The sequence below is a fragment of the Osmerus eperlanus genome, chromosome 1 (genome assembly GCF_963692335.1).
Source record: "Osmerus eperlanus chromosome 1, fOsmEpe2.1, whole genome shotgun sequence".
NCBI lineage: Eukaryota > Metazoa > Chordata > Actinopteri > Osmeriformes > Osmeridae > Osmerus > Osmerus eperlanus.
The window spans coordinates 5847734-5871600 of record NC_085018.1 but is presented as its reverse complement, the minus strand read 5'-3'; the positions used below and the strand labels follow the sequence as shown (position 1 = coordinate 5871600).

Sequence of the window (23867 nt, the reverse complement as noted above, 5' to 3'; positions counted from 1 at the left end):
CCTAGCAGTAGCAATACTCCATCATCCCCTAGGGCTGCAGCTCTGACACTTTATTGCATTATTGTATTATCATCTGTACATTAGAGGTTAACACTGCTGTCTGATGCCCCAGGGTTACTAAAGATGGTGATACTGACCTTCGTGTGTGTGTGTGTGTGTGTGTGTGTGTGTGTGTGTGTGTGTGTGTGTGTGTGTGTGTGTGTGTGTGTGTGTGTGAGCGAGCGTGAGCGCGTATGGAGAAGTGTGTGTTGTGCATGCAGTTTTTTGTATTCTCAGTTGCGGGCTAGTGTGAGGGCCAACAAAATGTGTCGATTTACATGTCTGAGAGTGTCAGCTCGTATGATGATCAATGGAATCCGACGAAATGTGAGAGAAATGATCCCCGAAGGACCATTGTATCAGGAGTGCGGTTCTTTTAACCACAACTTCTTAGATATAAATGTGAATGTGCAGTTCTTTTTATTGCCTTTGTTGGTGGATGTTTGGGAATCAAGAATGTGTCATTATCTGAAAATGAAATGCTGAAGATATCTATTGGGAAAATTATTGATTAACCAAGGGACGACAAATAAGTCATCATCTATGCAGAGCAACTGAATTACTATGTTACCTTATTGGTCTTCATTACAGAAATATAAAGAGGCTATCGTTATTTCATTTTAAAAGAGTCACACTGATATCATAATACAGTTCAACTTTGCAGTAAATTACATTGCAACTCTCTATTGGTTTAGAAAATGGAATAAAACAAATGAACCATGACTGAATACTTCACTGATGGTGTACACCTCTCAATGGACCTGATAATCCAATGCCACATATATTGCAACTTGGTGCTTTGGCATGATCGGTAAACAGTGTTATGAACTGTTTCCTGTTTGTTTTGATCATTCCAGTATAACTATGAGGGCAACGACATCAGCGACCTGCCGGTGGACCTGTCTGTAGTGTGGAATGGCAACTTTGTCATCGATAACCCCTATAACATCCAAGGTAAGTCAGGAGTGCAACTTTGTGGTTTACAAAAGGTTGGAAAAAAAAAAAACCTGATTGACCATGTTCAAAAAAATGATTTAGTCATTTTCAAAGTTAAGGTTAATCGTCTAAGATTTTTATTGTTAGTTTGTTTTCTGCATTTTTCCTGTGCTTTGACGAATGGAAACATACCTATTTGTGCTGTCCATATGATTCCAAGTGTATGGTTGAGGCCTATTAAGTGCAAGCTGAAACTGTCCAATGTAATGTGCTGTCAGACTTAGGATACTGTAGTTGCCTTTTAAAATATCCCATCTAGATTTTATCGATGAGACATGTAATTAGCTTTCACCCCTGGGAATAGGAGCTTCAAGGAAATTGGCTCGAGGGGTATGACGGTTCAACCAACCTCAGTTTTAGTCACATCTACCAATCCATTAAACATATGTCCTCTCCTGGACAAGCTGTATCCCTGCACTAAAATCCAGTAAAAAAAAAAACTGGACATGCTCGCATTCTCAGAACCTTCCTCCAGTCTTAACCCGGCGTACAAGCCACATGAGGTAAGCCTGGACTTAGGAAAAGGAAGGCGTGTAGTTTGTAGCTTTATTTTTATTTATTTTTGTAAGCCACTGCTGCATAGTAAATCATTTATGGTGTGACCGTATGGGGCCCTCTGAAGAACTTTAAGTGAAGAACTGATATTTTTTCTCCCTTGGAGGCAGCATGTTACATACTTGATCTAACAGCTTCTGCAGACTTTACTCAACCAGCCTGGCCATCACTAGAGTGAGACAGAGCAAAAACACACCGCGACGGAGCACTGCGATTTGTGTACATGGCAGAGGTGCGTTGCATGTGTGAGAGACGTGTGAGAATTCCCTACACCGGAGAAAAACACAGACCATGTGTTTGTTTGCGTGGTCATACTGAAAAATAGATTGTTGCTATAATACTTAAGCAATTGAGAGGGAGGGAGAGAGTGACTACATTGTACTGTAGTCACTGTAGTATTATTGTTGTATTCTTTTTGTTATGTAGTACAGTACAGTATTTCTTTGTTCACCACGTCTGTTAGCAAGAGACATGGTTACTTTGTGATGCAGCTTGTAAATACATACTGTTCCTTGATTATAACAACCAAAATGCGGTAGAAATATGCACTTCTGATCCTTGATCTTCTACTAAACTTTGTATTTGCACTATTTTATGTTGCTTTGGATAAAAGTGTCTGTTAAAAGAAAAACATGTAATGTAAAATAAATAAAAATATCATTGTAGTCATATATGGGATACAATGCTGTACACCCACGGCATGAAACATACTTTAGGAATTATCAGTCTAATATTTAAGGTCAATCCCCCTTTTAATCGTATTTCAAAAAGGGTGGTGTGTTGGCATGAGGACGACACCATGTAAATAATTTAGACTTTCTAAAATAGTCCCTTTGCTTGGGGCCTTTAATAATAATATGCTCTTAAATGAAATCATGTTATTTTTATTTAATAATTACATTTCCCCCCCACTTCAGTATTGTTGACCTAGTAATTTAATTGATTAACTTTACTATGTACATTTATCAAGGAAGCAACCATACTGCACCCCTGAATGATATCCATCTTTGTCCCACCAGTGTGTGATACTGTATCATTCCATATCTGTGTTGCTGCCCTGAGGAAGAAATCCAACACACACAACATATCTTCTAATCCTTCTTTTTCTGTTTACCTTTTTTTTTCTAAGATAAACATCTAGTGTCACCACAGTGATGCACCTTTGTTTTAACGGTGATATGTTAATGTAATTAAATCACTCATTTAGGGCTGCAATCATTTGCACAGGGTTAACTTTAAAAGCAGCAGCGTGACCAATAGGATTTTGGAGAAGGGATATAACTATTCTCTGCAGAATTCCCCCAAGCCCTGTTTTAGTTTGGGAATGAGGATGAGGATAAAAAAAGAGAAAACATTTTAAATTCTCAGGAGTTTATCGTTTTTTCTTACAGAATGCTCTTCATCACAAATGATATGGTAGTCAGTGAATGTTTAGTGCTTAAAGGCAGGGTAGGTAATGTTGAGAACATTTAAATTACTTAAAATGACTGTTCACAAAACTTATCTGCCCTGCCATTAAGCCTCCACCCTACCATATGTTGTGTAAAAGAATAACATTAATGATTTTTCTGTTGTTCCTCCCTTCCCCTCTTCTTTGTCCCTCTCTCACGCTTTCCGACCTCTGTCCCTTTCTTGTCCTGCCTCCCTTCCCGCTCTCGTTTGCGCTCTATAAACCCCTCTCCCTTCCCCTCCCTGTCTCCCCCTCTCCACCCTCCGACCTCTCCGCTCTACTCCCCCTCTCCCTCCGTCTCTCCATCTTCCATTTCCTCCACTCCTCTCCCTTCTCTCCACCCATTGCCCTAGCTCACCTCTACAAGTGCTACGCCCTGAGGGACAGCTGCGGTATGTGCCTGAAGGCCGACCCCCGTTTTGAGTGTGGCTGGTGCGTCCAAGAGAAGAAGTGCTCGCTGCGCCAGGAGTGCACGCCCCCCGAAACCAGCTGGATGCACGCCACCGCCGGCAACAGCCGCTGTGCCCACCCCAAGATCACCAAGGTAGGATGACACCCCTGGCTTTCAGAACCTAAAAGTTGATTCTTTACTCTGTCTGTTGGCTAGAACACCTGGAGAGCTTAGTTATTGTGTTGTCGGGCTTGTTTGGTGAGCCAAACACTTCTCTGGGAACAGGTTGGTTTCTGTCCGGCTCTGAGTGCATCCCTGACACGGTTTGTTTCGAGTAAGAACATAACTCAACCCAGGTATAGGAAGTGACCTCAACTGCTGTGCATTGTGAATATTATTTAGTATGAATACAACTATCAACTGTGTCTAAAAAGAGTAGCTACCTAGATAGCTTGAGAGGTCAGATGTGGAGTAACATGCTTGCTTGTTCATTGGTAGTGTTGGAAATACACAGCCGTGATGGGCATTTGCTGTCAGTGTCATGCAAAGACAAAGGCAAGATCAAACTAGTCTGACAAAACAAGGTTCCATGATTTCAGACATCATGCTCTACTTTAGTTCTGTTGAGGGGTAGAATGTCCCCCCAATTCTGCCCAATGACATTTTGAATAATGTCAGGCAAAATGTTCCAGGGGCCTGTATTTGTCAACATTACACTTGAGTGTCTTCAGGGCAGTACCTTACACCGGTAAATGGTCTGTTAAAACACTTGATTAAAGACGAGGATTGATAGTTCAGTTTAAGTATGGTTGAATGGTTCACTGGTGTTTAGGGTTGGTAACATTGTCCATGGCTGCTTAATTTACAGATGAGCCTCAAACAATACAAATAAAAGATGTGAAAATGATTGAGCGAGTCAAACAATACTTTGCCCCCCTCACCCAAACAGCAGCTGTGTTTGTGTTGAGGTATGGACGTGTAGTCCTGACCGTGATCAAAAAGTGTAGAGTAGGGATGGGAGTGGACACTGAGACAGAGGGTGAGGAGGAGGAGGAGAAGATGGAGGAGGAGGAAGGCACCGCAGAGACACCATGTCACAGATGGGCTGGACAGAGGGGGGAGACGCCACGACTTCACTGAACACACTGACATGATGAGGGATGAAGGGAAGGACTCAGACACCCTCCCCGTCTGTGTGTGCATGTGGGCGAGTGTGTGTGCATGCGCGCAAGCTTGTGTGTGTGTGCGTGCGGGTGGGAAGGTAGCCGTATGTGTGAGTGGCCGTGTGTGTCTGTTCATTTCCTTTTATTCTCTGTGTGTGTGTGTGCGTGTGCCGTGTCAGAGTGTCTGACAGGCTCTGCGTGTCGAGGTGTCTAAACACCGTGGCGTGCCCATCTGGTTAACCGTAGCGGTGGTCCTCGTCTCACTGTGACCCGGGTCATTGTCCCCACTGTGGCCCGCTGTGCCCGTCAGAGCGCAGAGTAGACACACACGCGCACCCTGTGTTCGAACCAAGGGATGTGTTTTGGAAACAACTGTCTTTATTTCCGTCTTAGAAGTCTTTTATTGAAATATTTAGGTTTTCCATAGCCCTTCAATAGCAGTGAGCTCCCGATGTTCTTCACCCAATACAGAATCGTGTCCTGTCTCACAATCATTGTTAGACTTAGAGACTCTACGTCCCTTCCTTCCACTCCCTCCGGTCATTCATTCCATTTTCTCATTCTGGTTGTCGCACTCGGATGAAGCGGAGCCTTTTCAGAGTCTTGAGAATGAAATGCATATTTAAATATGCATAAAATATATGTGCTATGTTATTGTTAGCCTGCTTGCTGTGTTGGAAAGGAGCGTCTCTCCTCATCTGCCTCTCAATGTGTCTCATGTCTGACACGGAGCCCCTGTTTCTGAATGCTTAATGGAGATATTGGATAATTGGGTCACTGCCACATAGATAAATCCGCTAGTCTTGCTTGCGCTTCGGTTATCTCTTTGAAACAAACGAGCAGAGGCAATTGAGTTGTGTGAGTGCGCGTGTGTGTGTTTTAGGTAAAAGCCGGGGTGTGTTTGTGTGTAGGTAAGGCAGTAGGACTGTGTGTGTGAGACTATGCTTGCGTCTGTTTTGTGGGGGTGTAGCGGGGTAAATCCTGGCCTAAGGGCAAAATGTGGTCGCAGAGTCCAAAAAACAGGAGAGAGTTTCAAAGAAGAGAGATTGTAGGAAGAGGGTAAAGCAGACGAGAAAGCGCGTGACAGGAGGATAGGCAAACGGAGAGAACAAAGAAGCACAGACGGCAAGAGGACGAGGTCAATGAACTTGGGCGACACCGTCCACCTCATTTTGTGAAAGTGATCCTCATCATTCCACCTTTGACGTATTTCAATGTAGAAAATGTCATGTAAAAAAAAAAAATGTACCTCCTTTTTTTTACTTCCCCTTTGGAACTTACTAATTCTCAAGCAACCTCCCCCCCCCTTTTTGTATTAATATTACCATGCCTCCTAACCTTATTTGTCAGAAAATACCAATTTGGTTCCAGACTGAAGAGGTTTGGCCCTTTGTTCACAGTCTATCTGTCTATTAAACATTTCTGGTTTTACTGTGTCCTGGTTTAGCAAGAACTGTACTGGAAATTCTAATGCTAAACCCCCATCAAGTGAACAACACATCCACAGCAAATGTATGTTGACCTTAACCGAATATCTAACTATAATTTCTGGAATCTCTTCATGTCCATCTGTGCCATGATAATATGGAGAACCGGACATTGTATAAAGTTGGAAGTCGTCAGGTGTCTTAATCGGGACCAAAGAACATGTATGTGCTGCTGTTGGTAAAGGCCTACAAATGTTTAAACACAATCACCGCCATGTTTCACTGCACTAAATGATTGAGCCATGGACCTCAAGCCACCAACAGGCACTGCACTATTAGTTGCCTCTAATGGGCACTGCTCTAGGGTGCAACTACCGCTGACGGGCACTGAACAAGTATTTGTTAATTTGTTATTTTTCATGCCTGGTCCCCAGAGAAAGTGGTATTTTTAGATGGCCAGCAATATTTTCTTAGTCCAACATTCTACTATAGATTAATTGGTCTCCCATTCTGAAAAAGAAAACAAAAAGAAAACAATGTTCTCCCCTGAGACTTATATTCACTTTAAAATACGTCCGTCAACACACACACGCACATGCTAAACCTTGGAATAAATACACACACACACACCCAACTCTAGCTCAGCACATACAGTACAGTACAGTACTGTGTGTGTGTGTGTTTGTCTGAAGTATGCACCCAGTGTCACTTGCCGTGTACTGCCTCCCTGTCACAGTGTTGGCCTTGCCTTCTGCTCGGCCACCATCATCCATCATCTAGCCACCCAGTCCGCCAAGGGGATACAGAGGAACATTAAGACCACCCTTGGAAACCAATTAAAACATTGTTATTGTGTGTATGTATGTGCATGCCTGTGTATATGATTGTATGAACATCAGAACTGCGTGGGGGCAGCAAAATGCCTGGGTGTTTTTTGTGTATGTGTGTGTGTGTGTGACTGATTGCTCTCTGCTGGAACTACTGCAGTGACAGACGTCTGATTTTCACTCACACATTATGCCTCACATATTATGCTGAAATGTTGGCTTTTTGTTTAACATGGCTGGGTTAGCCCCACTCTCCCTGCTTTGCTTTGCCATTTATCTTTTCTTTCCATCTCTCCTCCATCTGCAGAAACTAAGAGAGCCTCCTTCTTCTTCTCAAAGCCTCCCATTGCTTTCCCTTAATCTCAGTCAATCGCTACCTTTCTCCTCCACTCACACTCTCCCGTCCCCTCTCTCTGTCTCCTTCTTTCTCAATCTCACTCCCTACCTCTCCCCTCCATCTCTCTTTCTCTCTCTGACCCTTTCTCTCCCACTCTCTTCCTCTTTCTCCTTCCTCTCTCTCTCTCTCTCTCTCTCTCTCTCTCTCTCTCTCTCTCTCTCTCTCTCTCTCTCTCTCTCTCTCTCTCTCTCTCTCTCTCTCATCTCTCTCTCTTCTCTCTCTCTCTCTCTTCTCTCTCTCTCTCTCTCTCTCTCTCTCTCTCTATGTCACTATTTCATTCGTTCTCTCTGGCTAATTAACAGTCCTGTGTGTTTGTGGCAAGTGAAACATGAGGTGTGCGTGTGCATTCCCTATGTGCATGCGTGAGTGTGCGCGCATGCTCCCGTCTGTTCTCCGCGAGAGTCTGCTCTCGGCCCTCTCTATCTCTCTGTCTCTGACTCTCTCTCTCTCTATCTCTCTGTCTCTGACTCTCTCACTCTCTCACCCTCTCTCTAGCTCTCTCTCCCAACCCATCTCTTCCCTCTCTTTTCTCTCGTCTTTCTCTCATTTCCCTAAGTCCCTCTCTCCATGTCTCTCTTCCTTCTCAATTTTTTCCCTTTCTCTCCCTCTCCTTACACCTTTTTCTCCTACACTGCCGATGCTTGAGAGTGGAAAAAAAAGTCCCTTCTGTTAGATGGTGTATTGATCTGGCCCTAGTGATTGGACACTTGTTCCAGCACTGCCCCATCCACCAATGTGTTACAGGCCAGAGAAACAGTCCCAATTACAACAGCTACGAATTGAAATTTTGCCTGTGTTAGACCAAGTAAATTGTGTTCAATTTTTATTCATAGTTTTAGGAGTTTTTCTACTAATGCTCTATGGAATTTAGTCTGTTTTCTCAGTTTCAAACATTTCAAAATGCATTCCTGACCGCAACTGTCGAACAGCATTATTTAAATACTGCGTGTAACCACCAGTTTGATTCTGTGCCCAACCTTCACACATCCACAATTGTTGGCGCCCATCTTCCTCCCTCTCTGATCCCCTGCCCCCTTACTGTCTTTTTATCTGCTATTTCTTAGCTCTTACTTTTGCTCTTTCTTTCTTTTGCTCATTCTTTCTCCTGTTTGCTTTCTTGGGCTCTCTTGTTCTCAATTTTTTTCTTGCTCTTGTTCTATCTTTCTCTCACTTCCTCCCTTTCTCTCTTTCCTCTAAATTCTCTGAGTGGCCTCTCTTTCCTCTCTTTCATATCACTGATAAGAGAGCGCTGGCTAGTGTGTTCCATCTCAGCATCAGCCTCTCCAGTTGTTACCAAGATCTATCTATCACACACGCTGCCTGCACACTGATCCAGCACAATAGGCCCTGCACACACAAACACACACACACACATTCACACAAAGACAGAATTGTGCCAAGCCGAAACTGCAATTCAAAGTGTCTCATTTCTTGCACGTGCGCAAAGCATTGAGTCTTTGTTTCCTGACAGCAGTGCGCTTGATGATAACAGCAGGAGTGTTTCATTTGACGCCTCGTCCGTGCTCGCTGTTGTTCTTTGGAGGGAAAAAAATCCTCAGACAGAGTATCAATTTTTTCTTTCTTCAAAGACATCCTTTTTTTTTCTCAGACAGAGCATCCATTTTGAGTTATTTGTGTGGCATACCACAGCTATGGCAAACTGCATGAGACTGCCTCAGGAACTTTGTTGCTTGACTGCAAATGAACAGTTTCTCTTGTGTGCGAGGGGGCAGAAGGGACAAATCAGGCCACAACCGCTGTCGGGCTCTAGAGAAAATGACCCTGTCATTTTAGCATTATGTCGTTCTAGCACAGACCAGCCAACTCCGAGTCCTCAGTCACAGTGTTTGTTTTAGTGCTGAGTCACGGCACACCTGTCCGTTCCTCGGCACTATTACATTAGAACGACCCTGCTGTGCACAGGCGCACACGCTTCTTCTGTCTCTCTCACGCACACACAAGAGCGGTCAAGAAGGGCAGCGGGATGGGTATGATTTCCTGTGTGTTTGTGTTTGAAAGGGCCGGGGCTGAGCAACAGTGATTATTCTTCATCTGCTTGATGGGGGGCTGATAAGGTTATTGAGAGGTAAGCAGCTGCAGCTGTGTGTGTTGCACATGTGTGTGTGTGTGTCAGTGTGTGTGCATGTGTTTAAAAGAAAGAGAAATATGTGCAATTTCTCTCCCATAGTCCATATTTCACCGTACACGGTGAGGTCAAAAGCCACCTTACACACGTACACGGCAAGGGAAGGGGTCCAGAGACAAACAGACCTTCCCCTCCCCCCTTCCCTTCCCTCCATTACTAATCCAATTAACTGGGGCCTTAATCATGATAGTGATGAATTATGAGGACAGGGCCATTGTCTACGCTTGGGCCAAATGAATGGTACCGTGATTAGCAGAGAAGGGGCAGAGAACACTTGGGGGTGGGGGGAGGGAGAGGCAGATGTGGGGAGTCCATTAACGTGCCCCTTTAGGCACAGTGATGAATGTTGGAAGTTCAGCAAAAGAACCCCACTAATATCATTTTAAATTGAGGTGCGGGGGGGGGGGGGGGGGGGTCATTTGTTTTTGTTAAATTCTTGTTTCAGGATCAAACTGGATTATGTTCAGATTCCCAATGACGGGTATCGAGCGATTCAGGCTGCAAAGAAATTGACCGCTGACCCTTCTATTTAATCACCGTGGTGTGGCTTTTTCCTCACCCTTCTCCTCTCTCGCTTTCTTACCCACTCTACAGCTGTTCCCAGAGACAGGGCCCAGACAGGGAGGTACCATGTTGACCATCACAGGAGAGAACCTGGGCCTGCAGTTCAAGGACATCCAGACGGGGGTTCGCATCGGCAAGGTCGCCTGTAATCCTGTGGAGGAGCAGTACTTAAGTGCTGAGCAGTGAGTGTCTTTCTCTTTACTGTGTCTGTCTCTTTGTTTCGCTCCATCTAATCTCTCTCTATCTTTCTGATTTCTTGTCTTTCATCTCTCTCATTGATCATGTTTTTTGTTTTGTTGCTCTATCCGTCTCTTTTTCTCTACCCTTTCTCTCTCTCTTATTCTCTCTTTTTCTATTTCTATGTCACATACACATTTAAAAAAAAATCTTTCTCAACTGCGGACACTCCCCAAACTCTCTTCTTATCCTTCCCAAACCTCCATACTGACACCTTATATCCAACGGCATAACCCAAAATCCGAGTTGTCAGTAAAAGAAAAGAAAAAAAAGTCTGCAAAAAGTCTGGTTCAAACTCGCCTCCCAAGGTGCTTCAAACTTCCCTGGCCAACTGCACCTTGTTAAAGTTAACTGCTGTCTAGCTTTCATAGAACGGAGAACCGCGTCAATCACTCACCAAGCGCTGCAGTATCTACGAATGATCTCATCTTGAAATATGAAAAAACATATCTTACTTAGAAATGCAATATATTTAAACCAATCTTCAAATATCTCCCTCTCAACCACACTGCTCGTCACTTCCTGCCGTTTGACCCTGCCGACCCCATATCTGCGCTCGCTTGTTGCCATGGTGCGATGGCATGCTTTCTGTGGTGTAAGCTGTAGGTAGCGATTAGAGGTGGCGTGGGTCTCATCATGGCTGCCCACGCCCCCAGCTGTCAGCTGTAATGAAGGAGGCGGGCCAGAGACCACTTAACTGACAGGCGGGGTTGTAGGTCAGGGGAGGGCGTGCGTTCTTGTCTCTAAGACAGCAGTTTGAGCAGGTTTCGAGAGGGGGGAGTTGGGTGGAGCTTAGGCTTTGTACTCACACACAGTCAAACGCACATACACACACTTGTTTCTTTATGGAGACAGGTGTGTGGGTATAATAAAGGCGTATGCACTGTGGCAGTGCATGCACGCACACACGTTCAAGTAGCAGCAAATGTAATATTCATACAGATACTGGTAGTCACATCAAAACCTGACAGAGATTCAATCTATCTCTTCCTAAATGTACACGCACACTAGCTTCTTTCCCTCATACAGTTAAACTGTGTTAGCTCAGTGCTAATGATGCTAGCTAGAAAGCTCCATTTGTTCAATTGCATCTCCAGATATGTCCTAACCTCCCTTGTCATGGCTCATATACAGCCAGGTAAACAAAATGATAACAAGCGAGCGCCGTTCCGCTGCAGTGAACAGAGCGGTTGTCGTGGTCACCTGCAGGGAGGACAAAAATGAGAGGTGGGGGGGGGGGGCGAGGGGGCGAGTTAATAACTCATCGACGTGGCGAGCTTATAGATGGGTAGGATATGAGCTTGTTCAATTCATCAGCCGCTCTCACTTAAACCCGGCTCTCTCCTCGCTCATGCTGTGGCGCTCTCTCTCTCTCTCTGGCGCTCTCTCTCTCTCTCTCTCTCTCTCTCTCTCTCTCTCTCTCTCTCTCTCTCTCTCTCTCTCTCTCTCTCTCTCTCTCTCTCTCCTCTCTCTCTCTCTCTCTACTCTCTCTCTCTCTCTCTCTCTCTCTCTCTCTCTCTCTCTCTCTCTCTCTCTCTCTATGTCACTGTCATTCGTTCTCTCTGGCTAATTAACAGTCCTGTGTGTTTGTGGCAAGTGAAACATGAGGTGTGCGTGTGCATTCTCTATGTGCATGCGTGAGTGTGCGCGCATGCTCCCGTCTGTTCTCCGCGAGAGTCTGCTCTCGGCCCTAGGGGGCTACCCACCACCTCCGCTGACACCCCCCCTCATCGTCAATCACTCCTCAAATGGATTTTCGTTTGGCCTGCCTACTGCCCAGGGCCAAGTACAAGGCTTATGGTTTTATAATATCCACTAATGCACCTATGCAGGGACAAAATCGAGCCGCCCACTCCCTCGTACTCCAGGTGAAGTGGATATGGACACAAATGCTCTCTCATTAGGGTACAGCTATGCGACTGTGACTGGCAGCGCAAGGGGTGATTATCAGTCGTAGTATTGTCTGGGGCAAGGACAGGGATGATAATTTGGTTGGCTATGGGCATGCAGTTCTCGATGTCACCTCACTTTGTTCAATCTTTTTCTCAATTTCGCTCTCGCTTCCTCTCTCTATTTCTCTCTCTCTCTCAAGTGATTCCTAATAACCTAATAATAAGTAATGTCAAAGGTGTTTCAAATGGCTAGTATTTAGTAGTTTTGACTTTTAGAAATGCCCCCCCTCTTTCTTTTTTCCCCCCCTTATCTTCTTTTCTTGTTTTATAAAAAAGACTGCTATCCTAAATTTCTATATAACTGTACCTCTCTCTTTCACTCTATTCCCCTTTCATCAGGATTGTGTGTAAGCTGAATGACGCAACAGGTTACAGAGTTCAGGAAGCTCATGTTGAGGTGTGTGTGAGGGACTGCACACACCTGGACTACAAAGCCATTTCCCCGAAGGCTTTCACATTTGTGGTAAGTGTATCTGTTTGTCCCTGTCTGTTTGTCCGTTTGAGTGTCTGTGCTAGCTAAGGTTCCTGATTATGGCACTGCATCCATCTCACCCATACCACAACAAATGTATTGCCTTCCAAAAACCAATATTGGCCGGGTTTCCCAGATTCGTTAAGAAGCTCTTAACGCTAAGAGCTTCTTAGGAGCGTTCTAAGAGCGTTCTAGAGCGTTATTAGAACGCTCTTAAGAAGCTCTTAGCGTTAAGAGCTTCTTAACGAATCTGGGAAACCCAGCCATTATAAGCATCTTAAGTTTGCCTAAATCTTTATATGCATCTCAATACATCATTATTGCCTGAATACAACATGACAAAAAGCAAACTTACCTGTTCTGTCTTGTCTGGGTCTCTCCTCAGTCTCCATATTTCATGCGAGTGCAGCCCTCCAACGGCCCCCTCTCCGGGGGCACCAGGATCACCATTGAGGGGAGCCACCTCAACGCAGGAAGCGCTGTGATGGTCAAGATAGGACTCCATCCTTGCCACTTTGAGAGGTGAGAGGTGACATTTTATTTGTCGATTTTAAGCATTGCTCCTTTTTTGGGGGGGGTCTTTGTTTTGTGGATATGGATAATAGGCGTAAACAGCCAGACACAGATATAGATCATTTGATTGTTTCTGCAGGTATATACTGGATATCTATTTGTTTCTTGATAAGTACTGTCTATATTTCAGTGTTAAACTACATTTAAACATTATGTGCAATACTGCCAATCATCGGTTTATGTAGTGGGCAAGAATGCTGCCAGCCTCGCAGTTTGACAATTGACAATTGTCAATACGTGCTCTCGTATGGCGGTGGGGTAGGTATGACTCACTGCTTAGAATATGTCAACACCCCCCCCAAAAAACAACATATCCCCTTTCAGGGATTTTGTTCTCCGAAATAGAGAGTGAAAGCAGTGAATAGAAAGCCCTTTTCGAAGTGTACCAGTGTACCGGTTGTCCTACAAATCGAACTACTGTCATATCCAGTCAAGGTTTCATACAATCGGGTTTGTTTGTAAAGCCATGTGTGAATTCACCCAGCATGTGTGCGGTATGAGTCACCGGATGTGTGGCACCGCTGCATGGCGAGCTAAGATCCCTCTGCGTTCTTCAGGTGCACAGATTGTGCACACAACCCGTGATCACAGCGCTCAAGCAGAATCTTTTGTCAGGCATTTTTTTGTTAATCAATGGAAAAGCCTCAAGAAAAGGGTGCTACGTTTGATTATTGAGATGTACCCATGGCAAACAAAGGACCTCTTCTTTACCGGCCTGGCGTACCCGCTGGCAGCAGTCTGTCACAGCGGTCACCATGGTTTATCTCCGTACCTCACAGTGTAGAAGAAACATCCCACTCATGTGTTTTTTTTTTTTGTCTTAGCATTCAGGCAGGCCACCGCTTTAATCAAAGCCTATTTACCCAAGTCATTCATCCCCTTATCTCCCTCTGCAACCACTTTTCTTTTTCTCTTTCGCTCCCTACCTCTGTTTCTCTCTCTCTTTCTCTTGTTCTCTCTTTACCTCAATTTCTCTCTCTCCCTCTGTCTCCTATTCTCTTTGTGGTGGTGGACAACAACCTTGTCAAAATATATACGGCATGCAGTGGGAATGAGCGCCACCCGAGTGCTGTGAGAACTGTTTCCGTGGCAACGTGACACAAGCGGAATGCCAAAAACCTCTGCTTGTTTTTCTTTTTTTTTCCTCTTTTTTTTCCCCCCCGTCTCGCTTCTCTGTGCACACCTTTTCAGCAAAGGCCCACTGAAAGACTGGGCATCAAAATTGCTTCTTATGAGACAACAGGGACACGCTGGGCAAAAAAAATAAAGATAAAACTATCCCTGGTTAATGTTTGCCTTCCACTTAGTTCCTCCAGAGATGCAGGTGTATCAATAGAATGTTTGTCTCCATCCCTCACCCCCTCCATCCCTCCCTCTATTCCCATCCCTCTTATGTCTCTCCCAAAGCTTGATTTTCACCACAGACAACGAATTTATGTGCAGAGTAGTGTACACGCATTGTGTATTGTCTAGATATACGCAGAGTGACTGTAATATCACGGCAACGCAGGCAACGCAGGCCTATTCATCTGTCCATGCAACAAACATGTACTTACAAATGTTCACATATACATACGCACACGCATAGTTACTCCTAGATATGAATCAGCCAGTCTTTGCTGTCTCTGCTCTGCCATCAACAAAAAAACAAATTTCCTCAAAGGAGCAATGGTCTAAGGAGCCGTAGAAGAGTGGAAAGTTTTTTTTCCGGCAGCAGAAACTTTCACAACACCACACATCTGGCTGAGTGTATGTGCGGGGAGTTGCATCACATAGTGATGACCGGCGTGCTCTGCCTCTCCAAATCCGTCAAAGAGAGATGGAGGAGCGGGAGGGAGCAGGTCTTTGAAGCAGCCCTCTGTAATGTGGGCTGATGAAACCGTAGTTGGCTGGCCCAGAAAGATGCTGGCACGCTCTCCTGTTTTATACATAGTGTGTGTGTTTCTGTATGCGTGTCAGTTTGTGGGTAGGTGCACTCCTGTGTGTGTGGTTGTGTTTTATGTGTGTGCATGACATGCTCCTCGCATCACTGATATGGCACATCAACCCTCTTATCTTTCAGACGGACCGCCAGGGAGATAGTGTGTGTGACGCCTACGGGCCAGACCACAGGCAACACCCCGGTCATGGTTGACATCAATGCCGCCGAGCTGCGTAACCCCGAGGTCAAGTTCAACTACACGGACGACCCCACCATCCTCAAGATTGAACCTGACTGGAGCATCGCCAGGTAGGAAGACACATGATGGCACGAAGACTGCGCCTGGAAGCCGAATGGCCTGCTGACCTTTAATACATGTTCATGCCCATCGAGACCAGTTACAAATCCCAGTGTTTGGAGTATCTTAGCCTTTCTGCTACCTGCTTAATGACACTGTTGACTTCCCTCCTGCTCAAATCAATTGAATAGTAATAAGAAGGGGTGTGCTGCTTCTTTTTAGACATTTATGTGTGTAAAAGGAAGGGGGCAATCTTCAAGGGCAGACCTGTGCTATGCAAGTTACTTCACATCCCTTGTCTGAGTTTAAACTTTTTCCATGTTCAATGTCTAGGTTCCTTTTAAAATGCCCCTGCTTGAGACAGTCATTTTATTTCACAAAATGTTCTTTACCGTTTATTGTGTGTGCTGTCGATATGGTAGATATGCCTGTAAATATTGTTTAGCTTATTCAAATTAAATGGAGCAGGAAGCTATAATGTACAGAGCAAGGAAGCAAACAGCAAGTTGTGTACAGAGCAGGAAGTGGATTGAGATGCTAATGGTCTCACTAGCATGACCTAGAAACTGGGGTACCGTAAATGTTCACTTACAGCCACTCATTTACTCAAGTATTATTTGTTCTGTAAACTTTCGATCCATTGTTTATTTTTATTGTGTAACAATTAAGTTTTAGCCTAATTGCTGCCCTCCTGTTTGGTGGCTTCTCACTAGTCTCGGAGGAAGTGCTACTCTAGGCCAGTTGAAAGCTGTGCTTACATCTCCGAAGCAATTTTGTTTGTGCACCCCTTAGTGACCTTATTTCATACATGGTTTCAAACACCAACATCTGCCGACATCCTGAATCTTGATAAGACACTTAAAGCTTCCTTGTAAACATCCACAGTTCAGCATAGAAAGCTCATATTATGCAGTTTAAAGTATCACTTTAGACCGAATCTTTGTTCTTTTTCTACAATCATGCAGTGCTATCCACACACACACGTTTTTTCCCCTTCTACTTCAAACTACTGTTCCATTGACTTGCACTCCATCTTTCTTCTAGCGCACCACCTTAACATCCCAAATACACCATCCAGAACTCCAGACAAGGCCTGGGGTTGGCATAGACCCTTCTCCCTAGATACATGCTCCATCTGGTCCCTTTGAAATAGCACCAAATTTCTAGATGTTCTGCCTGGCTGGTCTGTCCCTTTTGTCTGTTGAAATAAATAAATAAAATTAGTCCACAAATTAATTGGGAAGGGAGATACGTTTCCTCGCTACGTATCAGTGATAACTTAATAACACCACAGAACGATGTCAAGGTGATTTACAGCAGACGTTTCTGTACACCAACTACATTGACATTAAAAATAAAGTGAAGAGGGAAATTACTTATTGCAAGGTATTTCAGGGATAAAAATTACATATGACACTCCCCTGAAGCCAAAATTAGCTTTTAACATTCAAGTAGGGGCACTTGTATTTCTATCATTACCTGAGAATGAGCAAAATGAATTGGTATCAAATTCTACGGCGAGAGTAGCATTAACATTCATGCTTTGACTGGAGGGTACATTTTTCCCTTGGAATAAGGAGATATATTAACGTATGTGTTATCTGGTGCATTTTCTGAGGAGATCTTTCATAAACCTTTAAGATATCACACAAATGGGCCCATTTTGCAGGTGTCAGATCATTACTGAGCTGTTCATCCGTGATCAGTTTTGTAATTTGGTTGTGGCTATTTTCCTCTCTTACAGTGGTGGAACTCTCTTGACCATCACTGGCACCAACCTGGCAACCATCAAAGAGCCAAAGATGAGAGCCAAATATGGGGGAGCCAAGTCTGTCAATGTAAGTGTTTGACCTGCACGAATAGTTATTGATAAACTGGGGAAGCATAAACATACACACAAACATACACACAAAGACACACCCACATACAACTTAACGGTCACTCAGCCTAAAGCCTGTTTATGTGTGCTTTTGATGTTGAATCTCTTTTTAGTGGGTTAACCTTTGAAATGTCAACCAGCAATAAACCAGTGCTGGCAAATCCCTGTCTCACCTAGCACTACGGGGCTGGGATAACCTTTTCTCCTAGTCGTCCCTTCCCCTGTACCTGAGGAAAACATTCCCTTCATTTCCATTGTCCCCTCAGTTAAATGTGCATTTTCTTTGACCTATAAACATAGTTTGTTTCCGTGTCTCATTGTGCGGTTTCAAACCTCGTTAGCATGCGGGGGCTAACGCACGGTGATAAGTAACATGCCGGAGGGAGGTTGAAGGCTTATTCATGAAAAAGCTCAAACATATCCAACAGATTCCGTACTGTGCTGTTTATATCGTGTTCGTTTCAGATGCTAACCTGATTTTTTTGGAGTCTACAGGAACTAAGGTCATTATATCAGCCATGATTAAAGCCCGGTTATTACTAAGACTTGTTGTCTGTTATACAGTAGCTACCATGAGTACACAGCAGCATGTTGTTGCTGTGTTTCTAATACATTTTATATACTAGCTTAGCAACAAATAACCTTAAAAGATCAACTTTTTAAAATAGTCAAAGACCAACTTTAATATTTTTTCCCCCTTGAAGAGAAAGCATGGTTTGTAGGTTTGTAATCCTCTCTCTCTCTCTCTCTCTCTCTCTCTCTCTCTCTATGCCTCTCTCTCATGCTCCCTCTATGCCTCTCTCTCGTGCTCCCTCTATGCCTCTCTCTATCAGAACTGCACAGTGCTGAACAACACAGTCATGGTCTGCCTGGCGCCCTCTGTGGCCGGCTCAGAGAAGGGCTTCTACGAGGCAGGCAGCAGCCCTGACGAGATTGGCTTCATCATGGACGACGTGCGCTCCACTCTGGTGGTCAACGAGACCTTCAGCTTCTACCCCGACCCTGTGTTTGAGCCCCTCAGCCTCTCCGGTATAATGGAGCTAAAACCTGGCTCTCCACTTATCCTCAAGGTAAGAGGCCGATATGGAGATGAGAGATAGGCCCCACGGTGGAGGTGTAGGAGGGCTATGGTGGAACACATACTGAAGGGGCCCACCATGTAGGAATATGGACTGAGTGTGGAAATAAAGGTTATAGTAGAGAATATATAGGCCATGATTGATTGTGAGTTATATGGGGGGGAAAGGATATGGGTGAACGTCTAAAGCTGATATTGTAGAGTGGGCCCCAGTGTGGAGGAAGGAAATGACAGAGAGCAAGAGAAAAATAAAGGACTGTGATAAGGTTTCTTTTAGATAGGGTTTATTTTACAGTAGGAAGCCCCAGGGTGGAGGAATCCTCTTGAGAGAATGAGAGCTCTAAGATAGAGCATATGTCCAATATGGACACCAGAAAAATTGGATGCACTGATGGAGCGTACTGTACTCTCCAGGATCAAAATGATGATTGAGCCATTTTTGGAGCAGGAGATCAACATTCTTGTTGTGCATCACCTTCAAAAGCCATTCTCCAAATGGTGTGTTCCACCTACCCATCAGTATACTGTCTGGAATGTATCAAATGACTTTGTCCCCTCACTCTCAAAGGATTCCATCAAAGATTGTTGCAGGTGGAGCTATTTCTTTCCACCTCCAAACACTTTGAGTCAATGCATCTATAAAATGCCCTGCCCGGTTCAGCCTAATCTCAGCCAGTGATAGGAACTGATAGAACGAAAGCGTATTTTAAAAGCCAAATAAGGGTTGCAAAGTGGTGTTGGTATAAAGCCGTATATCCAGATAAGGAGTATGCGAACAAATGTTTACTTTTGCGATATAGACACTTCCAAATGCTTTTGAAACCAGAGTGCTGTGTGTGTATATATATATATTTATTTATTTATTTAAACACACATTCCCTCACTGCTCACTTTTTTTGCAATGGCACCCTTTTTCTTGAACTTCAGAGAGGGAGAGAAAAAAGAGAATCACACCGCTATTTCATGGAAATTAAACTTTTTTTTCATCAGCCTATAAAAAGGGTCTAGGGAAATGAGAAATCGTGACTCGCACAACATTAAATAAAAATTCCATAATTGAACCTTTGATTCTGGCATTTTCCATGTGCAGAGAAGCTCAAAAGGCACAGGAATGAAGCTGAAGGCAGGGAAAATATTCAGCATCTTATTCAATAATTACAGCTAAAGTAGATGTGCATCAGATTTTTCCAAGCAATTAATTCCCTCCCCCCTGCGAAGCCTTATGGGTAAAGGGAACTGTTGTGGGTGGTTGGGATGTTTAGAGGCTTTCTATTTACCCCCCCCCTCCCTTCCTAATTGGTTCCACCTCAACCAACAAGACAGAATGTGTGTAGGGAGGTATGCGTCCGTTTTAGGCTGAACTAGATGACACCAAACCCTAATCCCTCTCGGAGATAGTCTGCAATCCACAGACTACAGGTGAGGTGGATAGTAATGTCTGGTAAAATAAAGTATGGGTGGAACGTACTCTTGAATGTGACACTTGATGGGAGTTGTTTTACCTGAGCCTACAAACACGGTCGGGAAGATATGCTTGCAATAGTCTGCTTGTTGCATATGTGTGCGTGTACAAATGTGTGTGTCATTGTATTTTTATGGTTTGGCACGAGTGTTAAAGCTGTGTGGAACTTCTCTCTCTAGGGAAAGAACTTGATCCCGGCGGCTCCGGGGAACTCCAGGCTGAACTATACCGTGTTGATTGGGGACACACCCTGTGCCCTCACCCTGTCTGAAAGCCAGCTGCTCTGTGAATGGCCCAACCTGACTGGAGAACACAAAGTCACCGTGAGTAAAACCCCTACTCTTCTTACTTTGTTTGTTGTCCTGCACTTGAAGCTTCCACTCGTTCCTACCCTTACGATGTGCTTATACTTGTGCATGTAAAGAATATGTGCCTCCACTTGTGTTTATGGGCACAGTCTACGTGCATATACACATACACTTGTGAGTCCAGACTCGCACAAATTTGTACTATACCTACACTTATGAACATACAAACGTCATAGAATAAACTGTTACACTGTTATAGCAGATCATATCACTTTTACTCTATAGTTACAGAATACCCCCCCCCCCATGTCTGCATACAATTTCAGTTACTCTTTCCTTTTTTCTACTCTACCTGTTTTCTGTTTGTTACTTATCCTCCTCTGAAGCTCTCCATATTCAGGTGTAATTTATTTCCTGTGCTTGATGTATTTGTCGCTATGTTCCCTTTTACTCCTCCTTCATCCTCTGACTCTTCTCCCTCTTTGGCGTACACACCCTTTTTCTCATGGACTAAGCCAATTCTCCCCAATGCACTATATTCGCTTGCCATTCACATACAAAGCCATATATGGGGCTCACACACACGTACAAGGATGTGTCTTCTATCGCTACGTTGGCCGCGTTCCTTGCCTCGGCACTGCGAACCTATTGAAAAATTAGCATTCTCCTTGCCTTCCCTCTCTGCAGGGATTTGAATGGTATTGGTATTCAGTGCAGGCCAGAATGGCCTGTGGGTGAAAAAGGCCCCCATATCAATTTTTTACAGTCCCTCGGTTATACGTATGCGCTTTATAGATATAGGCTGGTAAAAAAAGACAACAAAAAAGACTAAGAAATCACAGTGCATTCGTGGCCATATAGCCTTATTTTCTATGTGTCAGGGGATCTGGTGCTGGTTTGAATTGATATAATATAACCCTTCTGTTGTTGTGGCGTTGCGGAAGCCCCAAACTGGAGGTGGAGCCTGAGGGCACAGATGTTAGTTTGTGTGACCTACATATCAAGGGTGAACCTGGCACAGTTTACCCCTTGTGTGCTAGTTTTGAGGTGCCATTTATTTTGTTAATGTTGTGTGCAAACGTTTTTAAATAAAGCAATGTGTATATTTTGTGGATCACTTTGTTGTCTTATTATTCTATAAAGTGTTTGGTATCGTGGGTACAGTGTATTCAGCTATGCTAATAAATGTGTGCGTGTTTAATGGCCAGCAGGGTATCCTCCTTGCTGCTACACACACCATCTATCTATAATGTAGCAAACAAGCCCGCTAGCTCGCAGCTAGTGTTAGCATGAACTGTTGACAGCTTGTTTGGTGGTGCTGTGTTGCTGCTCCTGCTGGGGGAAGAAAACAATGTCATGTGAAAAAGTAGAGGGTATCCTACTAATCATACATGTGAAAACGATAGTGTGAACATTATCTAAATAGACATTGACCATATGATACAACTTACTTACTATACTTACTAAACACGTGTGTGTGTGTGTGTGTTTTCCACTCCAGGTAAAAGTGGGGGGCTTTGAGCACTCTCCCGGGACACTCCAGATCTACTCTGACAGTCTCCTCACCCTACCTGCCATCATTGGCATTGGAGGTGGTGGCGGCCTTCTCCTACTGGTCATTATTGTGGTGCTCATAGCCTATAAGAGGAAGTCGCGGGATGCCGACCGCACCCTTAAGCGCCTGCAGCTTCAGATGGACAACCTGGAGTCCAGGGTGGCCCTGGAGTGCAAGGAGGGTAAGGGTGTTTTTGGAACGCTGCAATCTCAACACAGGGAGGAGAACCTCTTACGGAATGTGTTGCTGTGCTTGGTCTCTCTCTCTCTGAAGTTTATCTAGGGTATCTCTCTCTCTTCATCCGGTGTCCTCCCTTCCTGTGACTTCCTTATTGCTCCCCATCTTTAGTTCTCTCTCTTCCTTTCCTCCTTTCCACCCACCCTTCTTCCACCCTTCTTCCATATTCCCCTCCGCTCTCTTTTGTCCTCTTTGTCTCGCTGTCCTCCTTTGCCTTCTCTATCGCTTTTCGAAACTCTCCCCCTTCTCTCTTTACCTCGTTCTCTCACGGATGTCTCTCTCCCTCTCTCCCTATGAGCTGCCTCCCCCCTGCTGTTCTTTGGTTCCTCTTGGTGGGTTTCCAGATGAACACTTTGATCAGGGCCCTCCACCAGATGTTGGGTTTCTCCCTGTGCGAGGTCTGCCTGGCTGGCCTTTCTGCTCCTCAGGGAGGGATGGAGGGAGAAAGGGAGGAATAGAGAGACAGATAGGGATGGGTCTGCGGGGGGAAAGTGGGCAGAAGAGAGAATAAGGTGGGAAGAGCTGCATAGTGAGACACAGGCAGGAATGGGTAAAAGAGCGGAGGGAGGGAGGGTGCAGCTGCATTGCCTCACATTAACATTTATATGTTTAGCAGACGTGCTCTATCCAGAGGGAGTATAGTGAAGCTGTCAGTTGTTTGTTGGTGTAAAGAGAGAAAAATAGAGAGCTAGACAGCAAAAGAACGAGGGAGCCCAGTAGACATGGAAAAAACTGAGTGAAAGAGAGTGGCTGGGTTGATTTAGAAAGCCATACATTATGCTTTTTATTGACATTCATCCTCCTTCTCCGCAGCACTAAGCCTTAACCTATGCTGTTAACACCAACAACACCTGATCAGCAACAAACAATACTAATATCGCTGGTATATCTTGTTCTTTCTCAATGGATAGGGCTTTGTTTAAAGCACCTTTTCACAGTGTTGTTTACAAGTAACTCCATCTATGTGTTATGCGCATGCCACTGTGGTCTGTTCCATGGACACACAAGATTCATGAGCACACACACACATACATACACACACTGCACATGCACACACACAGACAGGACTGTTTGGTCACTGAGTCTAGTGTTGCTCAGTCCGGAGGGTCACAGCCTTGTCTGTCCCCCACTGTCAACACAGTCTGAATGCTCAGATGGAGGAGAGGAGGGAGAGGTAGATAGGGGTGGCAGTGGGTTGGGGGGGGCTGATGTAAGGGTAAGGGGAAAGAGCACAAGATAAACAGATGGAGAGATGCGTAAAGGTAGAAGAGCAGAGAGCAAAAAGGAGGGGGGAATAGATGAAGGTGAATGAGTAGAGGTGGATTCATGGGAGAGAAGAGAGAGGATTCAAGGAGAGATGGATAAAGGGATAGAGGGAGAGAGGAGAGATGGATAGGGGTATTGGAAATAAATGTATAGAGGGGCAGGAAAAAAAGAGAAATAGGGAGAAACTGATTAAAGATACACACCTATGGGAGAGATGGATAGAGGGCAAGATGGAAGTCAAGGAGAGAGATGGATCGAGAGAGGTAGAGGGAGGGAGAGAGAGAGAAAGGTAGAGGAGTGTGACCTCAGAGAAAGCTCCTTGTGGGGAGAGAAGGAAAGAAAGAGAGATGATGTGACACAAACCATCTGTTAGTCAGAGTTTTTCATTATTTGTTCATGGGGGTCTTGCTATTCTAAATTATACATGCATGCATACACACACACTTTTTCTCTGAAGGAAAGAGTGTTAACCTGTTCTTTACTAACTATAAAGGTGATGATTGGTCTGTAAGTATAAAATGTTATAAAAAAAGAAAAATATGGAAAGGGAATATGGTACAGGGGTTCCACCACACATGCATTGCGTCGCATTACAAACACTTGTTGACAGGAAAAAAACACATGATTCACAGTCGAATGCATGGTGTTGGCACTGCTGGGTCCGCTGTGCTCTT

The 23867-nt window shown here is 44.5% G+C and overlaps 1 protein-coding gene across 3 annotated transcripts in view; it reads left to right on the top strand.

The window, feature by feature from the left end:
* LOC134016951 (plexin-A1-like) overlaps positions 1–23867 on the top strand; it is a 165308-nt gene that overhangs the window by 125092 nt on the left and 16349 nt on the right. For all 3 annotated transcript variants that reach the window (XM_062456207.1, XM_062456214.1, XM_062456200.1), the window contains exons 11-20: positions 897–993; positions 3394–3584; positions 9986–10137; positions 12484–12607; positions 13002–13138; positions 15252–15419; positions 17153–17246; positions 18121–18357; positions 20007–20150; positions 21637–21871. In XM_062456207.1, coding sequence (XP_062312191.1) covers positions 897–993; positions 3394–3584; positions 9986–10137; positions 12484–12607; positions 13002–13138; positions 15252–15419; positions 17153–17246; positions 18121–18357; positions 20007–20150; positions 21637–21871 — 1579 coding nt within the window. The remainder of the gene's footprint in view (positions 1–896; positions 994–3393; positions 3585–9985; positions 10138–12483; positions 12608–13001; positions 13139–15251; positions 15420–17152; positions 17247–18120; positions 18358–20006; positions 20151–21636; positions 21872–23867) is intronic.